We start from the raw sequence: 26,651 nt of genomic DNA, 5'->3' as shown, positions 1-26,651 counted from the left end.
TTCAAAATATTAGCGAATATAGCAACGTTTTTTAAAAAATTACAAATATACGAAAATCTGTCAAAGTCCAATAGACCATGTTACAAAATATTGATCTATCACTTATAGGCCATAAGATTTTATTAGTATCAATGATAATACTAATAGAAGTTTAACACCGATAGATTTTACTATATTTATAAATTTGTTTAAATGTTACCATGTAGTTAATTAATATTCCTAAAATTACTGCTAATTATAACTTAATATGGAAAGAGACAATTAAACCACAAACATCAGAAAAAATTAAAATAAAAAGCGAATTAATTTGAGGAAAAAAGTGCCTAGTACAATTAAATACAAAAAAGTAAGAAAAATAATTAAAAAATGAAAGACCGAATTGAATAAGATAATAAATCACCACTATTTTACAAAACTATGCTATATATAAAAGCCTAGAAGCTTATGTCCTTGTTTTTAGTTTTGTTTTCCAATTCTTCCTTTGGTTGTATGGTAAAAATCATTTTTAATTTTGTTTTTTATAATATAATAAATTATGGACTCTCTCACACTACTTTTTGAATTAATTATTATATTTAAGTTTAGTGAAATTAAAGTAATTAAAGTATAAGACGTGAAAAGTTGGAAGTTCATTTTAGAAATTAATTAAAAATTAAATATCTTATAAAACCATTCACATTCATCTATCTTCCACTATTCATATTTTCTTTTCTCATACTAATTATTTCTTTTTCCTTTTCAAAATTTTAGGTATAAATATCACATTCTTTTTTCTTTCTATTCATGTTTACAAGTCACAGTAAAAAGTTTGGTAAAGAAAAAATCAAACCATGCTTTTTATTATCTTCTAATTTTCTGTTTCTTAATTTTATTTTGTTCCCTATTTTTATATAGAAATAGGTTTATATACATTCCTATATTTATAGATTTTTACGATGTCTGGGAGCAAACAATCAATCCAATAAAAGAGATGCATATAAATTGACGAGGATTAAAAAATGAAGAATGTAAAAGCGAGAGACTAAAGAGAGAACGATCAAAAGCGTCATTTCTAATTTTTCAAAAAATAACAAAGTGGCAAGAATGCGAAAGAACCAGGGTTTTTCTATTTTTTATTATTGTTTTGTACTTAAGTATGCTTTTGATGTAAGATGTAAGATGTGCTTATAGTATATTATGGATCTTATCGAAGGAAAAAAATTGTCTCATCTATTTGTATTATTTCAATAATATAGTTTCATTTAAATTTAATTGATTCATTTCAAAACAATAACTAATTATATTTCTTGAAAAATTTGTTAAATAATTATACTTCTTGAATATGTTAGAAATACATAAAATATATAGAATTAGCACAAATGTCCAAATAATAATCAAGTCGATGTCGATGTCCAAAATTCCAAATACATTAAACATTCAATACGTAATTGATACATATAAAAAAAATATACTCATAGATCTAAAGTTTGATTGAATGGATTGTTTCATAATCATATTATCAAATTCTTTATATCTTTTAGCTCATTTGATTTATACACACGTATATAACAAGTCTTGAGTAAGAGGTTTCTTAAAAATGAAACTGAAAAATATATTTTAAAAAATCATGAATAAATAAATAATAGCTTTATGCAAATAATTACTCTTTTTTTATTTAGTCAAGTAAAATGAAAAATTAACATGCATAGCACGTGTTACCAACCAGTACTTTATAAATCAGCTTAATTTTACCCTATTTTTAACTACCCTAAAGCGACACCAAATCTATAAAATAATCTACAAATAAATATAGATTTGGAAAATGACCTCATTGCAACTATTAACAAATCAGAGGGGGATATAATTGCTCAAATCTAAAGTTTCATGTCTAAAAACTTAGGGGTGGTAAATGCAATTTCATCGAAGAAGAAAATGAAGAAAAAAAATTGAGATTACCTAGCATAGTGTCTGTAATATCCAAGTTGATTATAGTTAGTAGAGTGATAATTAATTAAAATGCATTTATCTTAAAATAAACATAATCTTTGAACATAATCTATCGCAGTTATGAATATGTTGGAGGGACTGAGATTACCAAGGTTATTGACAGAAACATATTATATATCATTGACTTAAATACATTAATGTCAAAAGTAGATGTATTTAATGTTGAATGTTATTGGTACTTGAAACCTAGTTTGGAACTACACTGTGGTTTATTGTTAATCATCCGTGATTATAATATTTTAAGTAGGATAAGTTTCATTCGTGGAATAGCACTTTATATGTTCAACACAACCCAAATGAAGATGCAATGCATTTAGATTGAAATCTCACCCTTACATCTAATTGTGACTCTCTGTAAGTTTGAAAATAATGATCTAGTTTCTAAGAGATCAAATGACTCATCTATTGATAAGGATTTATCATCTAAATTCAGATATTGGAGATTGTGAATCCTCTTATGCTTCATCTTTCGAGTCTCTATGTTTGTAGGATGAAGATAAAGAGATGAGTAGCTATCTGAATGATATGGAGGATGTTACATTTCAGGTAGGAAATGAAATTTAGCACAAAGGTTCTGTTAAAGGAAGCTACAAAGGAATGTGCTATGAAGGGCACGTCTAATGTAAAAATTGTGAAGAAGGATAAAAGACGAGTTAGGGGTATTTGTACTGTGCATGTGAATTATGGAAATTCTACTTGAAAAGACGACCAAAAAAATTTGTGCATGACGGCTACTCCAGAGAGACATTGGTGAAAACGTATTCATTCCTTTTAAAACCTGTTAATGGATCAAACTTATGCCTTAAATCAAATTATGGCATGATACAACCACCTATAATACAAAGGCCACCTGAAAGACCAAGATGACGAAGGAAGAAGGATGTGGATGAGGCTTCTTCTTCCCGAAGATTCAAGCATTGTGGGCCTGGATGTAGCAAATGTAAAGATGTTGGTCATAATTCTAGATCATATGAAGGACTAGGAGCTACGAGGAGAAAACAAACTAGAGGAGAAAGGACTTTTATGGGATTCAATCCCAAACATGGTAAATGACTTATTCAATTCATTATGCAGTCTTTTTAATTTTCAATTATCTTTATATAACTTAAATGCATATATCATGTCTAGGGTGGAAATTCTTCACAATAATCTCAAATTTCTAGAGCTACATCAACACAAGACCCAAAAACACTTCAACTTCCTCGATTAACCACACATCAGTATACTGAGGGTATGAAGAAAACTTCACCACCGAAGATTTTAGAAACTGAGGGTATGAAGAAAACTTCACCACCGAAATTTTTGAATAAAAATAGTATTTAAGAAAAACAACAAAAATTGATACGAAAAGAAGAAGATGGAGGAAGTGTTTGTATATATGAAGGAGTTTAATTTCAATGCCAATGTCCTACGATGTTTCACACTGTAGGATTTGCCTTGAAGAAGAACTGCAAAGCCCCCTGTTCTTCTTCTTTTTCTACTTCTTTGATTTTGTTTTTTATTCATGGGTTTTGTTCTTCGTTTGTTTTTTCTTTTTTTTTTTTTTTTTCACTTTACTCATAAAAGATTGTATTTAGAGACTGTGCAGCTAAAAACGGTAACACAATTTGTGAAATTTGTCTTCAGGTTCGATTTCATATTTTCAGTTTGTTCATAGAGATTGTATTCAGACTTATATGGAGATTTTTGTGAGCAACATGTTTTAGAGAAAGGAGGAGGGAGGAGAGAAATGGAAAGAAAAAGAAAAGAAAATTCCTCAAAAAGTAATATATGACCTCAGGATTAAAAGTGTTGTATAGTTTGGCTGGGAGTAAAAATGTGATTGCGTTGAAAAGTAGGGACTAAAATGTAATTCAAACTCATATTTTAGGCTGATGCTTTTGACAAACAAATCACAATGAAGCTCATTTTTCTTTCCCCTTTCTCTTCCAATTCAGAGCTCCGGCACTAAGCCCTAACAGGATTCCGGCGACCGAGAAGCCGAAACGGAATCAATGGATCTTCTCAAGCAAGAACTCCTAAAGAAACGTCAAGCCCTAGCCACCGAAACCGGCGGCAAGCGCGTTTTCAAGCGATCCGAAATCGAACAGAAGCAAATCCAACAGCTACGCGAGAAAGAGAAGCGCGAATTGGAAGCTAAAGCTCTCCGCCAATCCACCGCCTCCGCTACCGCCGCTGAGGCCGCCTCCACATCTTCCAAATCCAATCCATTAGCTTCAGCCTCCACCACTTCCTCCTCCGTCGCAATCAGCTCTACCACCACCACTTCGAAGTCCCTAACGGACGAGCAGAATATCGACAACCTCGTCCTTCCCAGACAGGAAGTGATTCGAAGACTCCGGTTTCTGAAACAACCCATTACGCTTTTCGGGGAAGATGATGATGCTCGGCTTGACCGCTTGAAGTTCGTGCTGAAAGCGGGGCTTTTCGAGGTGGATAGTGACTTGACTGAGGGGCAAACGAATGACTTTCTTCGGGATATTGCAGAGTTGAGGAAGCGGCAGAAGACGGGGATTTTGAGCGAGCGGAAGAGGCAGAAGAAGGAGGATGGTGCTGGGGAAGAGGGAGATGGAGGTGGGCCCGATGAAGAGAGTGCCGATGGAGGGTCGAGTGGGGTTGAGACTGACAAAGATTTAAAGAGAATGAAAGCTAATTTTGACGAGTTATGTGAGGAAGATAAGATATTGGTGTTTTTTAAGAGGTTGTTAAACGAGTGGAACCAGGAATTGGATGAAATGCCTGAAGCAGAGAAGCGGACGGCCAAAGGGAAGTCTATGGTAGCAACATTCAAGCAGTGTGCTCGTTATTTACATCCTCTGTTCAAGTTTTGCAGGAAGAAGGTACGATTTTTGTCCCTTTAGTTACCTAGTCGATTTGTTGAACGTTCAATTCTCTTGATGATTCTTCATTTTGTCATCCTTAGACGTCATGGTAGGTTCGAGAATAACCAGATTGTCTTTTTCTATGTTAGTGGCTTTAAATAAAGAAGGAGAGTTAGTCCCAAGTTAGAGATGTTTAGAAATAGCCCTTCCAAGTGGCTAAGAGAGTACTAAATAGAAGAGTTAAAAGCAGCTTAAAATTTACACCAAGCTAAAGCCACAAGAATAAGAAAATCCAAAAGATTGCTTAAGGACTTACTTTTTTTGTTGAATGTTAATATTCATCTCTAGCCATAGTAGTCAAAAGTGAGTTCTAGCAAAATCTGTACCCAAATTCCAAATAACTTTCTCTCTTTTTGAAACGATGACTATCAAGTATCCAAGGGAGTAGGTTGTTAATGTTAAAGGGAGAATGACTTGGGACTAGAAGTTCGTTTGCATATAATTCGGCAGTTCCTCAGCCAACTGGCACATGAGGAAGAGGTGACTTTTGGATTCGCATCTTCCAATACTTAGGTCTAGGGCATGGCATCAATTTGGAAATCTTTTTTCTTTTTTTGTTAGTCTTGGTGCTCCCATGAGAGAGCTTCTACAAGAAAACCTCAACTTCCTTTGGATATATTTCAAGTGGCATATCACCCTTGTAAAGATTGGTTTTCTTTGGAATTATTTGTCCACCATATCCTTGAATAGGAAGTAGGAAAGAGAAAAAAAATGTATTTTTCAGACAGCTGAAATCACTTATTGGAAGAGCACAAGTACAAGTTGGAGAGCAAGTATGGGAAAGAGACCCATTCTTTGTTTTCAGATCCAAAAAAAAAAAAAAAAAACCTTCAAACCAGGTCCTAGTTTCAAGTAGAGAGGTTCTAAATGTGTCTTGGATAGGAGCAGTTTAACAATTGTAGATAGAGGATCTCCTTGGGAAAGAATTTGAAAATGAAGCTTGTAGGAGTGGTCATTCGACATTTTGATCCTATTGGAGTTCAAATCTTTTTAATCGATAATAGGTAAACGATTCAACAATTGCCAATAAAACATAGCTCAAGTGGCTATCAATCTCGACGTCTGAAGTTCAATCCCATTCCCCCACCCCACATATGGTTAAAAAAAAAAAGTAACCATTTGGCAATCACCTTTGGAAGTGTGGTAAGAAAATAGATACTGATAATAAACCATTATTTCATTTGTCAAGTCAGATTTCTTATGATCACAATGTTGGACTATGTCCACCTGTTTACGTAGTTGGTTGCTGGCAGTTTTGTTATTACCAGGGCTGCCGGCTGAATGCTTAACTTATGGCCTGATAGCGTCTTCAGTTAGACCCTTGTCTCTAGCCACCTGTGTGAGAGTAACTGTCCCCTTCTTGTCGCCACCCTATGAATCATATATTACTAGTTTAGAACTATCTAACCCCATTGGTGTGGTGGGCCGTCATTGTTAATTTCAATTGCACTAATTGACGTACCAAGCTCTCCTTCCCCTCTCCTAGGGATGGCTGTGGAATGTACATTACATTTTTTGTTTTCATATAATTGAATAAAGTGCTGTTTTCTGTATTTTGCCATATGCAAGTGTCATTCTCAAACTTCCCTCTCCAAATCTACTATTATATACTTATTCGTTTTTTTTTTTTTTTTTTTTTTATGTTAATTGCAAACCACTACATCAGTTGACCAATGTTATGTACGCGACAAACATATACTTAAATAGAAGTTTTTTATTTCTAATTATTTATCTGAGGGTTCTTCGGGATAAAAATTCTGGCATGTATCATGTTTGTATGGAATGAATTATTGCATGTATCAGGTAACTTCACATGAGTTTTATGTTTAGTGCTCTTTGTGGCTTGCAGCTTTGCAATATCTTTAGATATAAATGTATAACTTGACATTTGTGAGTGCTGAGAAACAAGAGAACCGTGATGCAAGTTTGCTGAAATCAATTGATTATCTTGTAATATTTTCTTTTTAGCAGATAATTTTCATTAATGTATTATATTATTTTCTTTTAGGTTCTTCCCGATGATATTCGGCAAGCATTGTTGGTAGTTGTTGAATGCTGCATGAAGCGAGACTATCTAGCTGCCATGGATCAATACATTAAGATGGCCATTGGAAATGCCCCATGGCCTATTGGTGTCACTATGGTTGGTATTCACGAACGTTCAGCTCGTGAAAAGATTTACACCAACAGTGTGGCTCATATCATGAATGATGAAACAACAAGGAAATACCTGCAATCAATCAAGAGATTGATGACGTTCTGTCAACGGCGCTATCCAACGATGCCATCCAAGGCAGTAGAATTTAACAGCTTGGCAAACGGTAGTGACCTGCAATCTCTGCTAGCAGAAGAGAGAGTTTCTGGAGGAGGCAAGCTGGGTTCTGATGAAAGGCTACGAATCATGCCTGCCCCGGAAGATAGCTAGGAATTTAGAGTATCCTCTCTTGGCTCGTCTTCTTTACCGTCTTCATATATGTAATATATAAAGTTCTTCAGCATAGTTTGGTAATCATTGAGTTGATTTTGGATTACTGTTTGAGATTGAAGTCTGTAGACGTAAAACACTTGCTAGCCAGCGATGTTTTGTCTACAGCTTTGCAAACGGTAATGATGCAGTCCATGCTATCTGAAGAGCTTTTGGGGGAATCAATCAGGGTGTCTCGACGAAGTGCTTCGAATCATGCCCATCCCGAAGACCTGGTAAGAAGATCATCTCCTCGCTGCATTCTTTATGTCTGTATGATAAGTAATTTGAATCTAGCTCGGTACTGAACAAGATTTTTCTGTTTCTTCCAACTTCGACAATACGTGGAGTGAGAGATGATCTCAAGCTTTTTGGTCCAAAGGTTATATACTTTGTATCTCTCGCTTCTTTTGAGTAAGGATTGAGATTGAAGTATTTACCTAATATTTTGTTGTCTTGCTATGGTGGGTGATTGAGTGCAATCTCAAGCTTATTGAGTAGGGTGACAAGTGTATTAGGAATAAATAAAAGACAATGTCATAGTAGTGGATTCTCAATTGAAAGGTTTTTTTCTTTTCTTTTATTTTTTCAATCTACCGTTCTTTTTACAATATAATTTAATTACTCAAAAGGGAAAAAGAAAACTTCAGAACTTGGATATGTCAAGACCATATTATTCTTAGGATTTGTTTGATTAAAAGTAAAATTTATTTCATAATTTTATTTTTGACCTGATTATAATTTTTTATATGAGAATCAACATACGAATTAAATGAAAATTCTTTAAAAGTTATTATCTTATACTAATTTGTTGCGTCAGCGATCAGTTAAGAGATATTAACATATTTATACAAAACGATGAAGATTTGATTGTCTAATTATCAAATTTAATAATTAATTTGACACCGACTTTATCTTTTCTAGAAAAAGAGGAGGGAAAAATGAGGGGAATTGTGCATTGTGAAAAGAGAGAAAAAAAAAAAAAGAATAATAAATAAAATAACTTTAGTTAAAAAAAAAAAAAAAAAAAAAAAAAAAAAGTTGTTCGTGTCAATCAAGGTTATTGATATGATCACTTCTCTGATAAATATCGAAAGAGAGCCTGAGTTGTTCCAATGGATCAAATTTTGAAATTCTTTATAATTTTCGATAGAATTAAGAACTTGAAACGACGCGGCAATGACCATTAATTTATGTGAGTATTTTGAGAAAACACATCCTATTAATTTTCCATTTTCCATTTTTGTCTAAATTAAATTTAACCTCTAATCTTGAAGTTAACGGTACAAATTCTACGCCAATTGAGTTATACTCATTTTGGTATATAGTAAAAATTCATGGTATTTGTAATCAGTGACTTGACATCGTTTACCAGAGAGATTAATAGAATTAAAACTTTTTTCATAAATTAAAAGAAGACTTATTTTCAAATAAGTAAAATAAATTAAAATATTTATAAAATATAGCAAAATTTTAGATCTGTCGATGATAAACTTCTATCAATATTTATAAATATTTTCAATAATTTTGTTATTTATAATAATTATCTTTAAAGAAAATAATTAAGTTTAGGATTTAAAAATGTTTACAAAGATAACAAAATTTTATCGTAAATAGTGATAAACATTGATAAACAATCATCTATTATTTGATGAACATTTATAAACATTGATAAACAGTAACATTAAAATTGATTAGTTTAAAGTATTTAAAAGCACTCCAATTCATAATAACTTTTATAAAAAAGCATTTAAATGAGAATGGTATCTTTTTCTTCTTGGTCAAACGAAACAAGTGAGACCATGTCGTATCACATAATCAACAATTTTGATATTCACCAACAAAAAGGACATAATTTTAAAATGTCAAATAAGGAGGTTGAATTTCTCTAAACAACATCAGATTTTCTTTATTTATATTCTTTGAGAAAAGAAAACCAAAAATGAGTCATAAGGGAATATGGAATGAAAACTTTGAGTTACCGTTTATATAAGTTATACAAAAAAGATAGAATAAATACTCGATTTTAATTTTTCTTTCTTTTCCTTTTTAAAAATAACTTTATGCCCCTTTAATATTTGGTCTCTTTAAACTTTTCATATTATAAATTATAGCTTATTTAATGATTATTTATTTATTTATTTTTAATTAAGCTTATAAATATCATTTCACTCTTAAAAACTAACAAAAATTAGTTTTTAAAAACTTTTTTCTTTTTAAGATATTGCTAAGAATTCAACTCTTATCTTTAAGAACGATGAAAAACCGTCCTGTGAAAATTAAAGAGAAAAATAAACTTAATTTTAAAAAACAAAAAACCATAAACAAATTTGTTGTCAAACAATTTTTTTTTTTTTTTAATTTTAATAATCTTCTAAATGCAAATTTAAAAGTCTAATGTTCGATCAAACATAAAAGGTAAATTTGAACATATCAATTTAAAGAAATTTCAAGTTTCTTAAATACCTATTATACATAAATTTAAAACTTAAAAAACCTAATAATACAAAAATAAAAGTTCAGAAACGAAATAAATACATTTTTTTTCAGCAGAACAATCATGAGTCAGGGGCGTGCATCGGTCGGCCAGACTCGATTTTCCAATCAAACCAATACTGAATTGACTATAATCTGTTTAGTAGAATTTCAAAATCAACTATAAGCGTAGGGCGGCTTAAGTCTTTTGACATTTTTTAAAAATATTCCAAACAAACACTAATCAAACTTATTCTTATCTTCAACCGATCACCTTTAATATGGTAGATCGATTCGATTTTTCGATCTATTATGTTGACCCTAAATTTAGAAGATAAGTGATTGAAACTCGGAAAATGAACAAAAATATAATTGAAATAAAACTGGATTTGGGAAAAGAAATATAGAGTTAGAAAATGAAATTGAAGAGATATTTAGAATATGGGGGAAATATAAAAGAAAAGAGAGTGGGAATTGGAATAATTAGGGGAGGGGAATATACACGTAAGCCCCAAGCCGAGAGGGATTTGTTTTAATGTTGAAAAGCATATGGGCATAAGATGCTGAATCGCTGATTGTGATTTTCCATATTCTATTTTCTTCCTTTTCATTTTTTTTTCATTTTCACCTTTCCTTTTTATTTCTTTCTTTTAAACTTTAAAATAATTGTTAACATTGTAATTCAACTTATTATATTTATACTTAATGTTTGTACTAAATAAGTAAATTCTGTAAAATAGTTTTATCAAATATCTTTGACTCTCGTTCAAATAATACAAATAATATGTATTAAATGGAATATTTGACCCATGAGTTTGGAAGTAGGGGACTTGGCATTTGAAGCCAAACCCATGTTTGGACAATTGGAATAAAATTCATGAGATTAAGAAACCAAACTCATGGATTTGGAATATGTTTATTATTATTATTACTATTATTATTTGAATGTCATATGTTTTAGAAAAATTTTCACTTCAACTCTTACCATTGATCATTGATGACCGTTGGCAACAAACGTTAGCCAACTTGACGATTAACCATAATGACCAATCATCTTAACTGTCGACTCTGGATCATCTTGATTATTGCCTTCGGATCGTTTTGATTGTCAATTATCGATCACAACCATTTTGATTGTTGGTGACCTACAACTTTGGACGTTTCTATTGTCAGGTGAACATCTTAATCAACGACAATCAATCGTTATCGTTAATTATTGATGTCGTGCTTCTTGTCATGAAGGTCAATGACCAATAGCCATGACCCTTGGCAATTAATTGTCATGATAATCGATGACCAACCAATTGTCTTAATTAAACATTGGCGACCGTTGACCATCTATACCATTGATCAACGACCGTCTTCATCAAGACTTCTTACACTCTTTCCAGTAGGTTTGAATAGTAAAACACTATTCAAGCCCATAGGTTACCTTTTTTTTCTTTTCTAATTCAATCTAGAAATAGAATTGGAAGTACAAAATATGAAGAAAAAAAGTCAATTAAAATTTTGATAAATTTAGGATGTGCAGTTTAAAAAAAAAAAAAGAAAAATAAATAAATAAAATAAACAGATTAGCTAATCTTAAGAATTCAAAACCAGTGCTCAAGTATAGGCATAAAAAATCAAAATTCCCAAATCCTGCACCTCAAAACAGACATTTATAATTTTCAGCCATCAGAACCCCATCAAATAAGCTCACAAACATTCGATTCACAAAAATTTGATTCCGAACGTAGCTAAAGCCTCCAAAAAGTCATCTACTTTTAACCACACAAATATTCTATACTCAAAATCCATTAAAGTTAATTTAAATCTATATTAAAATTGTAATATTTATGTTCTATTTGTACGCCCCTAAATTTGTTCGGAATTTTAAAATCCCCCAACTTCTTTTAAATAAAGTGATCATTTTTTTAATGAAAAAAATATGTTTTTGTTTCCTAAACAAATGCATTTTTTGCTCAGTTCGTTTTAATCTTTCATAAAAGTAGTGTATCCTTAATTTCTCCTATTTTATTTGTACATGATTAAATCATCTATGAGACTATATATATAGTTGTAAGATTCTTTTGTTTTCTCTTGATATGTATTATAGTTTTGTTTGTGTTGCACGTTCATGTATTCTATCCAATTACCAATTATGTTGTATCTTCCGTACTATTCTCATTCATGCATTCTTTCTTTTTTCTTCTCTTTAAAAGTTACTACCATTTCTATTCATTTATACATATTTCTAGGTGACATGGTTTATTTTATATCAATCTTACAATACTTTCTCTATTTTTTTTTTTTTTGTTTTATTTACGGTTTTTTATGTGATTCTATTGCTATAATTTCTTTTCCTTTGTAATATTTTTGTCAATGATAGGATCTCTAAATCAAGAGACGTTGTTACAAAAGTATTTTCAGAACAAAAATAACACCTTGTACTATTAAAAATTATGGATCTCTCGACGGTTATTTATGCGTTGAGAAAGAAATTTTCGACGCTTTTCGTATAACTCCCGACGATTTTGTGTGTCAAGAGATCCCTTTTTCTGTAATAGTGTTGGGATACCAAGATTTTATTTTGTATCCAAAAATTTGCATTTAAAAGAAGTTTTGATTTTCTAATTTGGCTTTCTAAATAAATAAATAAAAAGTCTTTAATAACTTTTTTTAATGAAATAAAGTATTTTAGAACAATTTTCCGTAACCTCTTTTTTTTTTCTCTAAAAAAAGGTTTAGAACATTCCATCAATTATTTTCTAAACATTTAAACAAACCGTTTTTCCATAAAAAATGTTATTGTAAGAAAAAAATTATTTTCTAAACCAAATGTTTTCTAAACAAAAATGTTTTTCATAAAATTTTTCCGAAAATAAATTTCCCACGAATTGTTGTTTAAATTATTTCAAAATTAAAATAAAATAATAAAAAAAAACGATTCTATAATAATCTACTTCTTAAAGCAATTTTTAAAATATTTATTTTTTTTTATCTATTTTTAAATAAACCAAAAACCACTCTCAAAATATTTTCCAAAAAATAGATTTTCTTAATATTCTCGAGGTAATAATAAATTTTCTAATAGTTATTGGTCACTCATAAATTATTGCTCATTAATCTAAATAACAGGATACCAATAAAATATGTGATATGTAAAAATAAAAACAAAAACATTTTTTTTTACAAAGATTCTTTTCGAAAAATAATAACACGAGAATAAATAAAATTTCATTCTTTGAGTGATATGTGAGGTGTTAACACATTTTCCATACACAAAAGACCATGTATATCAATTTAACATATTTGGGGTGTCTATCACACCCTCTAAATCAAGATTTGTGGTGACTTCATTTTTACTCTTGTTGGGAACAAACCCACGACGACACTATTAATTGTGTGACTTACAAAAACATATTGTAACTAAGAAATACCTAAAGTTAAAATAAAATAAAACTTGTCGATAAAAAAAAAACATGAAAAAATCATCCCATCCAATTTCTCATTAATTTTTCGATCTAAGGAGAAAACTATGATATCATTCACATACAGAGTTACCAAGTTATGGTTTCAATCTCAAACTGGGACACACCAATTTTTAGTTAGTCCAAATCTAATCAATTACAAACTTGTTATTAATTTGATAAAAAAAAAAAAACACGACAGTCTATGATTAGTAAAAAAATTCTCATTCAACCAAAACAAAAACCATTTTATGTTTAAAAGTCGGGAGGAAAAAGATTGGATATATCCTCTTCATTCTAAAATTTGTCCAATATATTTTTTCAATATGTATATCAAACCATAAGAGATATTCGAGCCAAAAAGTAGAGTTATATTTAGGTTTGAGAGTTGATAGGTTTGAAAAATCAAGTTCATAGAAGAGGAAGTTATTTTTGCTATTTTTGAAAATTAAGTATGACATCGTGTTAAAACTATAAATAAATTTGAATTTTAAGTAATATAAATTGATTATTTTAACATAAAACAAAGTTGCAACCACTTAGTCTCAAACTTTAGTGTTCATCGCTTGACCACCATGCCAACCAGTAGTTTTGAAGCAGTAGGGACTCAGTGTGTATATATATATATATATATATATATATTAATTCGAGTTAGGTTGGATTAAACCAAAATTTTCAATATCAACCTCGAGACCAAACCCAACCTGTATAATATGGGTTGGGTTAATCCAAGTTGTCGAATAATTCTTAGAGCGTTAATGTGAGGGGCCCTTACCTCCTTTTATAGATTTGTCACTAAACAGTTAATAAGTTGCCAAATTGATGAATTTAGTCATTAAATTCACGAATTTCTGGGACCAAATAAGGAATAAAGTTCCACCTTAATTAGTAAAAATAATTAAGAAACTGCCCATTATTTTTTAACTTACTCATTTTTAACCAAAATTGGGCCAAATGGACTCAAATTTAAGATATATTTTTTTAAAAAAATTGTCTCAATTGGTAATAATTTATCCACTTGTCTATACTTCAAATTAACTTACATAAATACCCTAAACACAATTAGTATTTTTTTTTTCTAAAGAAAGTAATATTTTAATTTTTGAATATTTTTTCCTTCAAAATCTAAAGTCGGTTGTTTTGAAAACGAAACCTTTTGTTTTTGTTTTTATTGTACTTCTTTTGCAAATTTTTGGTGAGGAATTTGAATATTGAATGATTGTTTCCTCCTTGTCTATTTAAAAATAATTTTGTATTCAATTAAAGTTGCTCTATCTTTCATTGATTTTCCATATATAATAAAAGTTGTTAGATTCTTTTTTTCCAAATTTTTAATTATTTATCACAGATGATAGAATTTGGAGGTTATTATAGTAATTTTCATATTATATAAAAATTGTTTGTATGTAGTATGAGGTTTGTAAATATTGAACTTTTTTTTTAACCTTTGTATAATTTTGTATCCAATTTTGACTTTTGTACAAATTCTAATTATCAATGTTTAATTTAGTTCGACCATAACATTTTATTATTTCATCTACGGTTGCAAATATTTATATATATATATACGAACCAGAAGTTTTTTTTCTTATAAACTCTTGCGTAATTCCTATTCAATAATTATTTATTAAGAAAATTTATCGTTAATATTTAAAAGTTGTATCGATTGCGTATAATTATTATTTTCTTTTAAAATAACTAGCTATTTGTTGTTTATTGGTCACAAATGTAACTAATAAAGAACTAAAGACTTTCATTTTATATGGATAAGTCGCTTTTTGTCCTTACATGTGTAATTTCAATTTTCTCTTAGTATAACAAGTAAACGTGTGATTTGAACTCAAATTATACTCCATTTGATTGTAGTTTTGACCGTTTCTTTATTTGAAACAATAGAAAAAATTATTTGATACAATTTTTTTACAACTTTAAAATTGAAAAATAATATTTGATTTGAACAAATTAGTTTTTAACGTGTCGAAAGCTAGACACTACTCACTACATCATCATTGCCATCATTTTTGCTGTCGTTTGTGTTGGCACATAAAATTTGCATGTATGTTGCGACCCTTTGTGTATTCTATGTTGACCCTCTCCTCCTCTAGTTTAACCTCGTCTCAATTAACATGCATGAGTACTTACATCAATTTGATGTCAATCCAACCACATATAGATGCCTTAAATTACTATACATTTAATTTTTTTAGTTTAACTAAGCATATAGAAGATGATTAGATCTCTTCTTGAAGTTTACTTAATTCTCATATTTGGAATTGTCAAATATGACTATTTATAATATTTTTCTTTCTCTCTAAAATCTATCACTATGCTTACGTATAACACTAAGGGGACGTTTGGGGGAAGGGTTGGATTATGGGGGTTAGGGTTATGTAATCCAACCCCCGTTTGGGGGAAGGGTTATGTAACCCTAGTTTTAACTCCTTAACCCTTCCTCAACCCTTCTTCAACACTTCTTAACCCTTCTTCAACTTTTCCTCAATCCTTCTTCACAACATTATCATAACACTTCCCCCAAACACATCTTATCATAACACTTCCTCCATAACACTTCCCCGAAACACATCTTATCATAACACTTCCTCCATAACCTTTCCCCCAAACACATCTTATTATAATCCTAGATTTATCTTAACACTAGGTTTATCATAACCCTAACCCCCCATAACCCAACCCCTTCCCCCAAACGGCCCCTAAAGATATTGAAAGATTATAGTCATTAAGGTTGTGGAGCATTAGAGTTGAGCCCAACTTGTTTATTTTGTGATCAGTATACTTCCTTCAGCTAGATTGACTATCTACAAAATTCGACTTTTTTCTTGTGAAACGTGCATTCTCTTATGTTGCTTTGTAGCTTTTTTTCGACTTGGACCTATCTCTAACTTTAGATCGGGGTTAAGAAGGAAACTTTCTTTTTCAAAAATATATAAACTAGAAGATGCTTTATTTTTCTTTTAATTTTTGTTCCCTTGCTAATAACATAACAATCAAAATTGGAGGGTGATCGATATAACCACAACGATTAGTTGATGAAGCAATTTCAAACAAGATGAGTCACAAAAGTGTGATTTGATCTTGTCTATTCGTTTTGTAATGAAAAAGACATGTTTAATTATGTTAATTTTGGATCAATTCATTTCCACTCATCTTCACATTCATTTCTAAAATAATAACGATACATTTTATTTTAAATAAAAAAACTTCTGAATTCTTTTGCTTATATTGTTAAACATTTTATTAATGTTCCTATACTGATTTTAATTTTAGTTTACTTTTAATTTGGTTATTTTCGATTAACTAACATACATTAACCAAAAAAAAAAAAAAAAAAAAAAGAAAAACCAAGCATTTGTGAAAATTGGGGTTATCTAACCCACTTCGAGTTTGAAGTACCAACGAAAAACAATGATTTGTACAACTATGTATACCCAATAACTAATTAGTATTTGTTGCAGTATAATAAATACTATTTCAAAACTCTATTTACTACCATATTTAAGTATTCACTATTTTTCTAATCTCCTCTCTTTTCTTCTATGTTATGTGTTTATTGTTTACTAATCAAACAAAAATAGTTTAGGTTCCAACTGCAAACTACTGCAGTAACCAAATATCCTCTTAAAAAATAAATTAACTAAACTAGAAACTTAAGAAATAGGACCTCGTTTGGTAACTGTATTTTGTTTTTGTTCTTGAAAATTAAGCATATACACACTACTTCTACCTTCAATTTTTTTATTGATTAAATATATTTTATCAATGATTTAAAAAGTAAAAACAAAATCTAAAAATTTTAAAAGAAATAGCTTTAACAAATATTGCTACTTTGAATCTAATTATTAAATTTGGTAAGGTTGCAACTAGAGTGAGAAATAAATTTGAACTTTTTGGTAAACACGAGCGCGAAGGACATTTGAAGTAACTAAAAAATGATTAAAAACCGAGCATCAACTGGAGACCACGTGGCATAATGTGGGCGCCAAATCTAATTACCTCAGAAATAAAACTACTTTGTACTTTCCAAACAACAAATATATATATTTATATTATATATATATTTTATATAAAAGTGACGTCACGTTCCAAATTTTTAACAATTATTTTTTTAAAATATTAATTATTTTTCTTGTTTTCTCGAAATTAAAAAAAAAAAGCTCAGAAGTTGGTGTTCTGATAATCTCACCCCAGGGTATCACATTTCTTACATGCCACCTACTTTCTCTAGCCTAACTCCCAACCTCATACTGACGCGTGGCACTCAAAGGCTCGCCCGTGTTCCTCCTCCTCCTCCTCCTTCTTCTTCTCTCTCTCAGCTCTCTCTCGTGTCCACCCGCTGATGCTATGGATGCTCTCTTTCAACTCCAAACCTCGGTTCCTTCATCCATGGCGAAGCGGCCATGTCCATCTCAAAACCCTAGAATACCAACTTTTACTCAGATGGACCTTCTTCTCGAAGCTTTTCTTGGCCTTTCAGACTCATCTTCCATCTGTATCGACCTTTCATTTGAGAGACTTCTTGACTCCTTGCCTTCTGACTTGGATCAGACTCTTCTCATCGATCGCGCTCTTAAAATGGGCACCTACTTGCTCGAAGCTGGTAAACGCTCTGCTAGGAAACGAGCTACTAAGCATAACTCTGTCGTTTGGGCTCTTCCTCCTGACCTCACCATCAAAGTATGTTATCGTTTAGTTTTTTAAAGATTTTCTTTTAACTTTTTTAATTTTGATTTTGGCTTCGGAACTGTTTTGTGTTAATTGCTTTGGATTTGTTGAGTTTTGGAAATGAGTGTTACTGTTCTCGAGTATTGGTTTAGTTGTGTTGGATGTTGAATGTAATGAAATTGTAGTGCCTTCAGTTGAAATTTGAGCGAATTTGAAGTAAGATTGTAGTCAGCTATATTTTTGAGAGTGAGATGTTAGTTTGGTGATGGATGAGAATAGAATTTTCCTAGCCCTAGTTGTATCTGTTCATTGGCAATAGGATTCAGAAAACGTGCATATTTTAGTTCATATTTTTTTATGGATGTAATCAAGCGGTTAGGTTGGGAGTCTTGAAGACAGATAGCATATCGCTTATAATTCATTTATTTCGAGCTCGGGAATCATTGTTACCAGCTTCCACCTCTTCAGCTCATCATCCTGTTATTTATGGTTGGTTCCATGTTGTGATCCAACATCAATAACAGTTGATTAAAAAATGATGGGTTTTGCTGGAGTGGATGATGACGAACTGTGGATTTTCAGGTTTTTTCCATGCTTGACGCACAGAGCCTTTGCTTTGCAACAGCTACTTGTTCGATGTTTCACAAGTGTGCAATGGATCCTTCCTGCTATTCCAACATTGACTTAACAACAGTTTCTCCAAGAGTTAATAATGCAGTGGTTTCTACAATGATTCACCGTGCTGGAAACTCCCTTCAGTAAGATATTTTCTGTTGAAAGTTCATTATCAAATGTTGATAACATGAGTTCATTATCAAATGTTGATAACATGAATTCTAATGCGGTAATATGTTCATTGAGGATCTGAAACAGAAGGATGAATAGTTGATTAAGCTCGTTAGTGATTTGGTCTTTTGAATCTTTTCTTTCAGCCAACATAGATATTCATTTTGCACTAGACATTTTGACTATTAGTATTGATGGTTCTACTGACTGTTTAAGCTGATGTACGGAGTTTTATCCTTCTTAATCTTGTGTCTCACACCATATGTGTTGTAATATTAGTGTCTGCGGAAGATGCTAAACTATTCCCCTCTGTGGTCTAACATTATCCATGTTGTAGTTAGAGCAGAACATGAAACAACTCCTTACTTCATGCTATACAATAGAATTTAATATATATAGGCATACATGGAAACCCTAAATAGAGACGAGTAAATTACAATAAAGGACAAAAGACTAACAAGCTCCTATAGTTACATATATACTATAACAGTCCAAATTCTGTTCTTTTCACTTCTTAAATGAAAAAAAAGTCGAAATCTTCTTATCCATATAATTAATTTTATAATGTTTGTTTGCTATTTTACCAACCACGTCTATTCTAGATGCCTGCAAAGGCATGTGAATTAGGTTCATTGATCATCAATTCCAACTGTAATTCCTTTTACCCTCTGCTAGGAAACACTGAAATTGCATTATTTTTATTTTTCTAAGCTTTGAATGACTTGGCTTATTTGTCCCCCTCATTAATTTCAGATCTCTTAAGCTTGGTATAGTTCCTGGCCCAACTTCATCCCCAGGTTCTTGCCAACCGTTGGTTTACAATGTCAGTAGCTTTTCATGGAATGACAAAAGATCCAGACAAGGGAAGGAGTCATCAGTACTCACAAGATCATGCTTAAGCCCTTTGGGTGGGGCCAGTACTCCTGGGTATGGGCTTACTTTTGAAGTCTAGAATGTACTCATTCTGAACAAGGAGTTCTGTTTCTGAACTGTTAAATTTTATAGGATGCTCTTAAAAACGCTGCATCTTTACAACATTGAAAGAATGGATAGTCCATCACTTCGTGCTGCATTATCTGCTTGCCCGTCTCTCCTTGATCTGGAAATTGTGGGCCTGTAAGTTTATTTAGTTGACCAATTTTGTGGTTTTCTAATAGTTTAAGCTGGAAGATACTGTTTTTGTTTTAAAATGTTGATACTGGTGAACTGTAATTCAGATTCAACCTTTTGAAAAAATCAAGGACTAGATTTCTTCAACTCTTGTCCTAATGTGTCTCACCTTTTCTTTTGATATCACCAATTAATTATTCTTGTTCTTATCATTTCTCAACTTCATTCGTTATTATTTTTTGCTCACTCCAATAAACTTGTTCTCTTTTTTTAATAAACAAATATAGTAATCATGTTTTCCGGATAGGTTCATAACTTTATCTCAGTGTATGGTGCTTTTGACTGGATGATAGTATTTTCCCTTCTTTAAGATTTAACAATTAGTTGAGGGCATAATAATTGTTAACAGATTTAGAAGGAAATGCTGTCTCTGAAAATTAAATTCATTGTCTGCTTCGTTTTTTGCCTGCTCCTTTGGGTTCCCCCTTCTATTTATTTATTGTAGTTAATAATCCACGTTCTTCATTGAACAGTCATGTGGAGTTGAGACAGACATTGATGTCTGTGATTGAAAACTGTCCATTGATCGAGCGTTTGTTCTTTGAATCCTCAAAAACAGGTCCATTATCTATCTCATTTGATATCCTCTTTTCAGTCTTAATAGTCATCTGCTTATTCATTCCTATTTTGAAAATGACAGGCAGAGATGACAGCTTGAAATCACCAACATGTGTTGATCTAGTTCAAAAGTGTCCTCGTTTAGTGTCTTTAGCCCTTAGGGGATTTAAACTCCATGATTATAAAGTTCGCATACTTGTTAAGGTATTCTCTGCGATCACAAGGATTTTTCTGATGCATGCATTCATAAATTATTTCCATTACTGATTTTAGATTCTTATGTTGCAACAGTATTTAACTAAGAATTTAACTACTGCTACATCTAGTTATTCTGAATTTTAGGACATTGCTATGAAGCATGCCATGTATAACATACCTTAATTTTTTTTGACATACTTGAATTAGTTGAATATAATAGGTAATCTAGATAGGCTCTTTTGCTTTTGATTTACCTACTATATATATAGCTTTCTTTTTAGAACTCAAGGACACTGATGTAAATCCTATAGAACAGATCCTGTTCAAGTAAGATCGTATTATATATACAGTTTTATATATTTACTAGAAGTAGTTTGTGTTCCATCTCATAGGATAGTTGCAATTTACTTGAAGTTCCAAGTCCTGACAATTTCTGTGGCATTTTTGGTTGCTTGCATCCACCCACTTAGCTATTTTCGTAACTGGACTTATTTTCTATTCTTGGTGGATTCTTCAACAAGACACATTCTGTCTTCTCCTTCTCTTATCATACTTGGAATATGTTCTGTTGTGGGTTTTCTGAAAGAGAAAAGAACCTTGGATGGCGAGACAAAAAAAATCTGTTATTTTCAAATTGGCACAAAAGTGCGTATTCATTTAAGAAATCAATATTTTTATGCCTAAATCTTTAAAAATGTTAGAAATATTGTGTTTAGATATTTTAGTTATCCCCTTCTTTTGTAATCACTTTCACCATATCACTTAAAGTTATTTCTTTCTAGAGAAATGGAAGGAACAAAGAAAAAGGTTTTATGTTTAGACTAAGGACTCTCCTGTCAGGGTAGAGGGCACAATGGGAAAACCTTCTTTGAACTCTATTTCAGGTGCCTAGCTGATTTGAGCTACGTCTCTAAGGAAAACTTTCACCATCTTAGGAACTTTAGCTTTCCAAATTTCCTTAATTGAACTGGATCAGTTCATCACAGAGCTTGGAGCCTTGGACAATGGAAACTAATTGGAGAAAACGGCACCACTCTCGGAGCCCAATAGTCAATTGGAATTCTTAACCAGTGGTTCCTTTTGTCAATGTCATTTAAAAGAAAAAACATTATGTGTGTAGCTGATTGCTTGTGTGGATTGTTTCTTTCACGATCTTTTTGGCCATTGTTGGTAGTGGTTGTCTCGGATACTCTTATCTTGTGTAATTCCATGGAATTTTTTAGTCTCAGTAAACTTATTGCTTTGAATACTTATCCAGGGACTTCGAAGGTTGAAGTATGTTGATTTTTCAACATCTTACTCAATTACTGGAAGTTTTCTTAGGTAACCGTTGTTTTTGGTCTATCTACAACATTTTGTCGATGCTATGGATAATTAAGAAGGCCGTCTATGTTTTTCTCAGAAACCTTGGCAACAACATAGGTGGTAATTTATTGGAGGTCTTGATTTTAAGAGACTGTATGCATCTTAAAGAGGTCAGGATCGTGTATTGTTTTGACATATTTCCAAATAATGCTGTTAGCTAATAATATTTTCACATGCAGATGGAAGTTGCTCGTTTCATGGCATCATTACTTGCCGGAGATTTCAAGTTTCTTCGACATCTAGTGAGTTTGATGGAAATTGACAATTACTTTCTTCTGAATATCTGGTTAAAGGTTCAGATTGACCATTTAATTGAATGATACCATATTCATTAAACAGGATATATCCAATAGGGAAGGGTTGGCATCTGAGAATGATTGGTACGAGAGATGCTATAATTCAAGGTGATATTTCATTGAAAAAACCTTAGTATAAGGCTCAATATTTGTTTGGATATTCCTCTCAACGTCAACTTTCATCCTGTTTTTTGGTTATAGTTTTAGCTATTTATTTATCTTCATCCTGTTATTTAAGAAAATATTGACCTAGGTTTCTTTCTACAATACTCTAAGATTCTGAGTTCTTATTTACTATTTTAATGGACAGTATCATTCCAATTGAGCAAGTAATGAAGGAAAGGCCTGATGTATGCTTTCTGGCTGATTTTCCATCGGAAGGAAGGTAATCACTGGTCAGGATTGTTATTGAAGTTATAATAGTCATGATTATTGGCTGAGTTTGTTACAACTAAGCAGATTTATATAGAGGAAGTGGAATTGGGTCGACGCAAATTTTGTTAATGTTTCGGTAGAGAGCTGAGTTTCTATCATTTACAAACTATTGATGAAAAGAAGCTGTTTGTTCAGGTTACAATCTCCCAACGGAGAATAAAGAAACCAGAAAATGAAACTAACAAGATAAAATGAATAACCCAACAAAATATAAAAGAAGAGCACCAATAAGATTAGGCTTAACCAAAACCAAATACTCCTTCCAAGAAAAGAAGTGAGTTTCTAGATTTCAGAATATTTTTGACATGCTTCTGGATTTCAGAGCGAAGAAATTTTAGTGAATCTAGCAGCCAGGTTTTACTGATACATCTTTTTGGTGGGTTGAGGGATGAGTATTTAGAGTTGTGGAGGTGTATAAGTAACAGAGTTTTTAGAAGTCTTAGAGGTATTTAGGTATGGAGGTGTGGAGAGGGATCCTACCCTAGTAAAAGTATTTTGGAGGAATGGGTATGAGGGTACACTGATATACACTTTGGATGTCTTTGACACTAGATGTTGACTTTGGGGTGCGGGCTACAGAATGGATAATTGGACATTGTTACCATCAAATTACGGCTTCTTCACTTCTTGTGTTGTACTACAGCTACAACAAGATGTGTTTTAGCCTTTAGGGGTGGAATAATGTTACGATTTGAGGGTCTAATAGTCATGCTAATTGGTTAGTTTGTTTTTGTTATAGTAAAGAGTGAGTTAGTGGGATCGGGATTAGGTAGATTATGGGAACAATGTATGCAGAGTAAGGAGCCGAATAAATGTATAATAACTCCTTGTAATTTTCCTCTTCCATATTACTATGAAACAACAGTCCCTTTTAATTTTCCATTCATATTCCGGCCACTATGATCTATCCTTCAAAATTTGATGCCCGACGTCCTTAAAGCACTTCTAACTGTGTTATTTCTTTTCTGGTTTGCTTTGGTGCAGTTACTTTGAAATTGAACAAATGCTGGAAAGTGAAGTCAACAGTGACGTTAGTCTGCCAACACAGCTGAGTAGCGACACATCTGATTCGATGTTTATAAGCTCTTCAGAAAGCAGCTATAATAGCGATCAAGGTAGTGGAAATGAGGATGGTCGAGATGCCGGCTATGTAATATTTGAGGAGAGCTCAGATGAGGTGGATTATCTTGCTTTATAGGAGGAAAAGTTTTAAGCACTCGCTGGTAGTCGCAGCAACCAAATGAAATTGGTAAATATACTCTCTTCTCCATTCTCCCAAATGCACAGACACAAATATAAGTATATTAGGATGGGATTTGTCCATAAAGCATCCGTAATTCTAGTTTTTTGGGTCCACTGCAGGGGTTTAAGAACTCATAGAAATAAGGAGTGGAGTTCCACTCCTCCCCACCCAACATCGCTCCCCAAACACCCATTTAACTTGGATTCAGATTGATTTGGCGTGGCTGCAATTTTGATAGATTGATAGCAAAAGAATGTGGCCACCGAAATAAAATAAGTTGACATAGTCTATAAACTTATCTTTTGTTTTATGAAGTGATGCTCAAAACCATCTCATTTTTTCCCACCATAAACTCCATTCTGCCAGTTGTTGTAAACGTGCCAGTTTAGTCAATGTTATAAATAAGCATGTTATATGTCATGCCATGGTTAGTTAATGGTATTAACTGTTGGGAGTACATAATATCATAAAGATCACTGGGCATCATCACAACTTCTCAAAGTTTAGAGATTAAATACAACCATCAAACTTTTGATTTTATTTATTTTCTATAATTAATGATAGTTTTTTCGTGTAGGGAGGATGGTTTGAAGTTACGATCTGCGGGTGGCGGCATGAGTGATACAGTGCTTGGATCTTTACCAAAGACTGAAATTTTTTGAATTAGTAGCCTGGTTGCTTGACATTCCCCATTTATATATACTGAGACACAACCAACAGCTATAATATCCCAACTAGCCTCCTTCCTTCCAACCCTTTCTCTAGAAGAGGAAAATACAAGAAGAATAAGAGGAGAGAAGAGTGGAGATTTAGGTATTCTATCCCCTTTCCCTCGTTATTATGTTGTTGTAGATCATCACATATCATCGTCAACGTCGTTTCGTAGAGAGCTCTCTAGTTCCCGATGATGATGCTAATCTGCCATGAATGTAAATTTTGTTGTACCATTGCTTTTGTAGTGCCATTTATCCTTGATCTAAATCAATAGGAGTTAGAAGTTACTGTACTAATTGATAATATTTTGTATTTGTATGCATCAGCTGTTCAAATTATAGCATTGTCTAAGGAATGTAGTTGTGACGTTCCTTTCTTGTATAATTTGGTTTAAGGAAAGTGCAATTCTTGCTTAGGTGGTCTTGGTCTTTTCTTCTTTGATTATTTGATTATGGAACTGCAAGATTGTCGATATCAATCCGAAATTTTAGTCTTATAGATATGTTTATGGGATATCGATGTCCATAGATCTTTTGTCAATATAAAAATTTATTTAAATTCTTGATTATATCGATGGCCGATTTACAAAAATCTTTGATTTATCATTCTTTAGTGCAATTAGGATTGAAGTAGGTAATTTGTTTAGAAAAATGATTATATTATTTATGGTGAGCAATTTGTTGTAGATTTGAGATTTCTACCGATCTCTTAGACAATGATGACAAATTTTGAACTTTGAAAACTAAAAAAAATAGTTTTAAGAACTTTTATGTGTTTAGATTTTTGATAAGAATTGAATCTTTTAGCAAAAGAAATAATAAGATGTAGGTAAGAATTTGATAAGAAAGGGGCTTAATTATTTAAAAAAAAAGGGTCTTTTGAAAAATATAAAAAAGCGGTAAAATATTTACAATAGAACAATTTTAAAAAGGAAGTTCTAGAGGTTTATCGTGTAAAATATTAAAAATCTGCTTTCGCTCCTGCTTGAGCTTAGAGGGAGGAAGCAATCTCCGTCAAGCTTTGCCCCTACAAACTTATGGATGTGAACAAAAGGGTACATCTTTCCACCAGAAGAAATGGATGAATGAATAGATTGAAAGGCTTGTACGCCCAATCCGTGGTTGTAAGATCGAGCAACTCTCAGTTGGTGAGCTTTGATCGATGTCAGGGCCTGAAGCCTAGCCTGGTGTCTTCTACTTGCGTCAGTTCCATTGCCATAGCCTCAGTTCAATATATTCTTCTCCACAAATTCTTTGCGCCTCTCCTTTCAGTCGAGCCAAGGCATCCTTATTTTGTTCTCCTTTCCTAGTCAGGCATCATGTCCAAAAAGTGAGTGCAAAAGGCGTGATCCCAGTAGTGCTTTCTTAAAGCAGGCAAGAGTTTCAGCCTTTCTCAAGTCAAGCAAGATAAGCAGAAAAAGCAGAGTTTCAGCAGAAAGCTAAAAGGAGTCAACAACAAAATCAACCCCTTGTTCATTCAGGCTAGGCTTTCTCAACTCCTACGGAGCCTTGTTGGACTGATTTATGGAAGACCTTTCGAAGGTTTGAATTTCAAGGATCAAAGAATTTGAGATTAACAATCAATGAACAAAGACGAGACCTGTCCGAAGGACTTGTTTATATCCATATTAACCTCGGGTCAAGGCTGCGAGACGGGAGTCACCGAGGGAAATCGACCCCACTACGCAGTTTCGGCTCTCGCTTTCGTTGTGGAAGTTCAAGTCTGAGTTCTTGAAGGTTTCGCTTCTGCTCTTTGCTGGCTGCAATCTCTTCCAAAGGCTATTTAGTGTGGAATCTTTGATATTATCTGAAAATCAAGTTCAACTCCTTACTCCGCCTCCCGCTCACATATTAAGTTGCGTAGGAGGCTCCGTAGGAGGAGGTCCTCCAGACCCCTTATTTGCAAATTCTTTGGGCCTTAGTAGCTTAATTATTTTTTTTTCCATAT

The 26,651-nt window shown here is 32.2% G+C and overlaps 2 protein-coding genes across 2 annotated transcripts; both read left to right on the top strand.

Moving 5' to 3' along the window:
- Positions 1-3,743: 3,743 nt before the first annotated feature.
- Positions 3,744-7,915, top strand: LOC103492665 (uncharacterized). The gene is made up of 2 exons (XM_008453127.3): positions 3,744-4,826; positions 6,877-7,915. Exons 1-2 carry the CDS (start codon positions 3,981-3,983, stop codon positions 7,291-7,293), a joined length of 1,263 nt encoding a protein of 420 aa, XP_008451349.1. The 5' UTR covers positions 3,744-3,980; the 3' UTR covers positions 7,294-7,915.
- A 9,587-nt stretch (positions 7,916-17,502) lies between these two features.
- On the top strand, positions 17,503-25,119 carry LOC103492664 (F-box protein SKIP17). The gene is made up of 13 exons (XM_008453126.3): positions 17,503-17,951; positions 18,522-18,697; positions 19,479-19,652; positions 19,731-19,841; positions 20,369-20,454; positions 20,536-20,657; positions 21,910-21,974; positions 22,054-22,126; positions 22,196-22,258; positions 22,356-22,420; positions 22,623-22,697; positions 23,732-23,996; positions 24,568-25,119. The coding sequence occupies exons 1-12, from the start codon at positions 17,619-17,621 to the stop codon at positions 23,943-23,945; spliced, it is 1,557 nt and encodes a 518-aa protein (XP_008451348.1). The 5' UTR covers positions 17,503-17,618; the 3' UTR covers positions 23,946-23,996; positions 24,568-25,119.
- Positions 25,120-26,651: the final 1,532 nt, after the last annotated feature.

The sequence above is a fragment of the Cucumis melo genome, chromosome 1 (assembly GCF_025177605.1).
Source record: "Cucumis melo cultivar AY chromosome 1, USDA_Cmelo_AY_1.0, whole genome shotgun sequence".
Classification (NCBI taxonomy): domain Eukaryota; kingdom Viridiplantae; phylum Streptophyta; class Magnoliopsida; order Cucurbitales; family Cucurbitaceae; genus Cucumis; species Cucumis melo.
This window is presented reverse-complemented; position numbering and strand designations above follow the sequence as displayed.

Excerpts from the sequence above, each read along its gene's own strand:
- LOC103492664 (XM_008453126.3), top strand. The coding sequence starts at position 17,619 with ATGGATGCTCTCTTTCAACTCCAAACCTCGGTTCCTTCATCCATGGCG. Across the intron at positions 20,658-21,909 it reads AAGTTCGCATACTTGTTAAG|GGACTTCGAAGGTTGAAGTA; the intron begins GTATTCTCTGCG and ends ATACTTATCCAG. Across the intron at positions 22,127-22,195 it reads ACTGTATGCATCTTAAAGAG|ATGGAAGTTGCTCGTTTCAT; the intron begins GTCAGGATCGTG and ends TTTCACATGCAG.
- LOC103492665 (XM_008453127.3), top strand. The coding sequence starts at position 3,981 with ATGGATCTTCTCAAGCAAGAACTCCTAAAGAAACGTCAAGCCCTAGCC. Across the intron at positions 4,827-6,876 it reads TCAAGTTTTGCAGGAAGAAG|GTTCTTCCCGATGATATTCG; the intron begins GTACGATTTTTG and ends ATTTTCTTTTAG.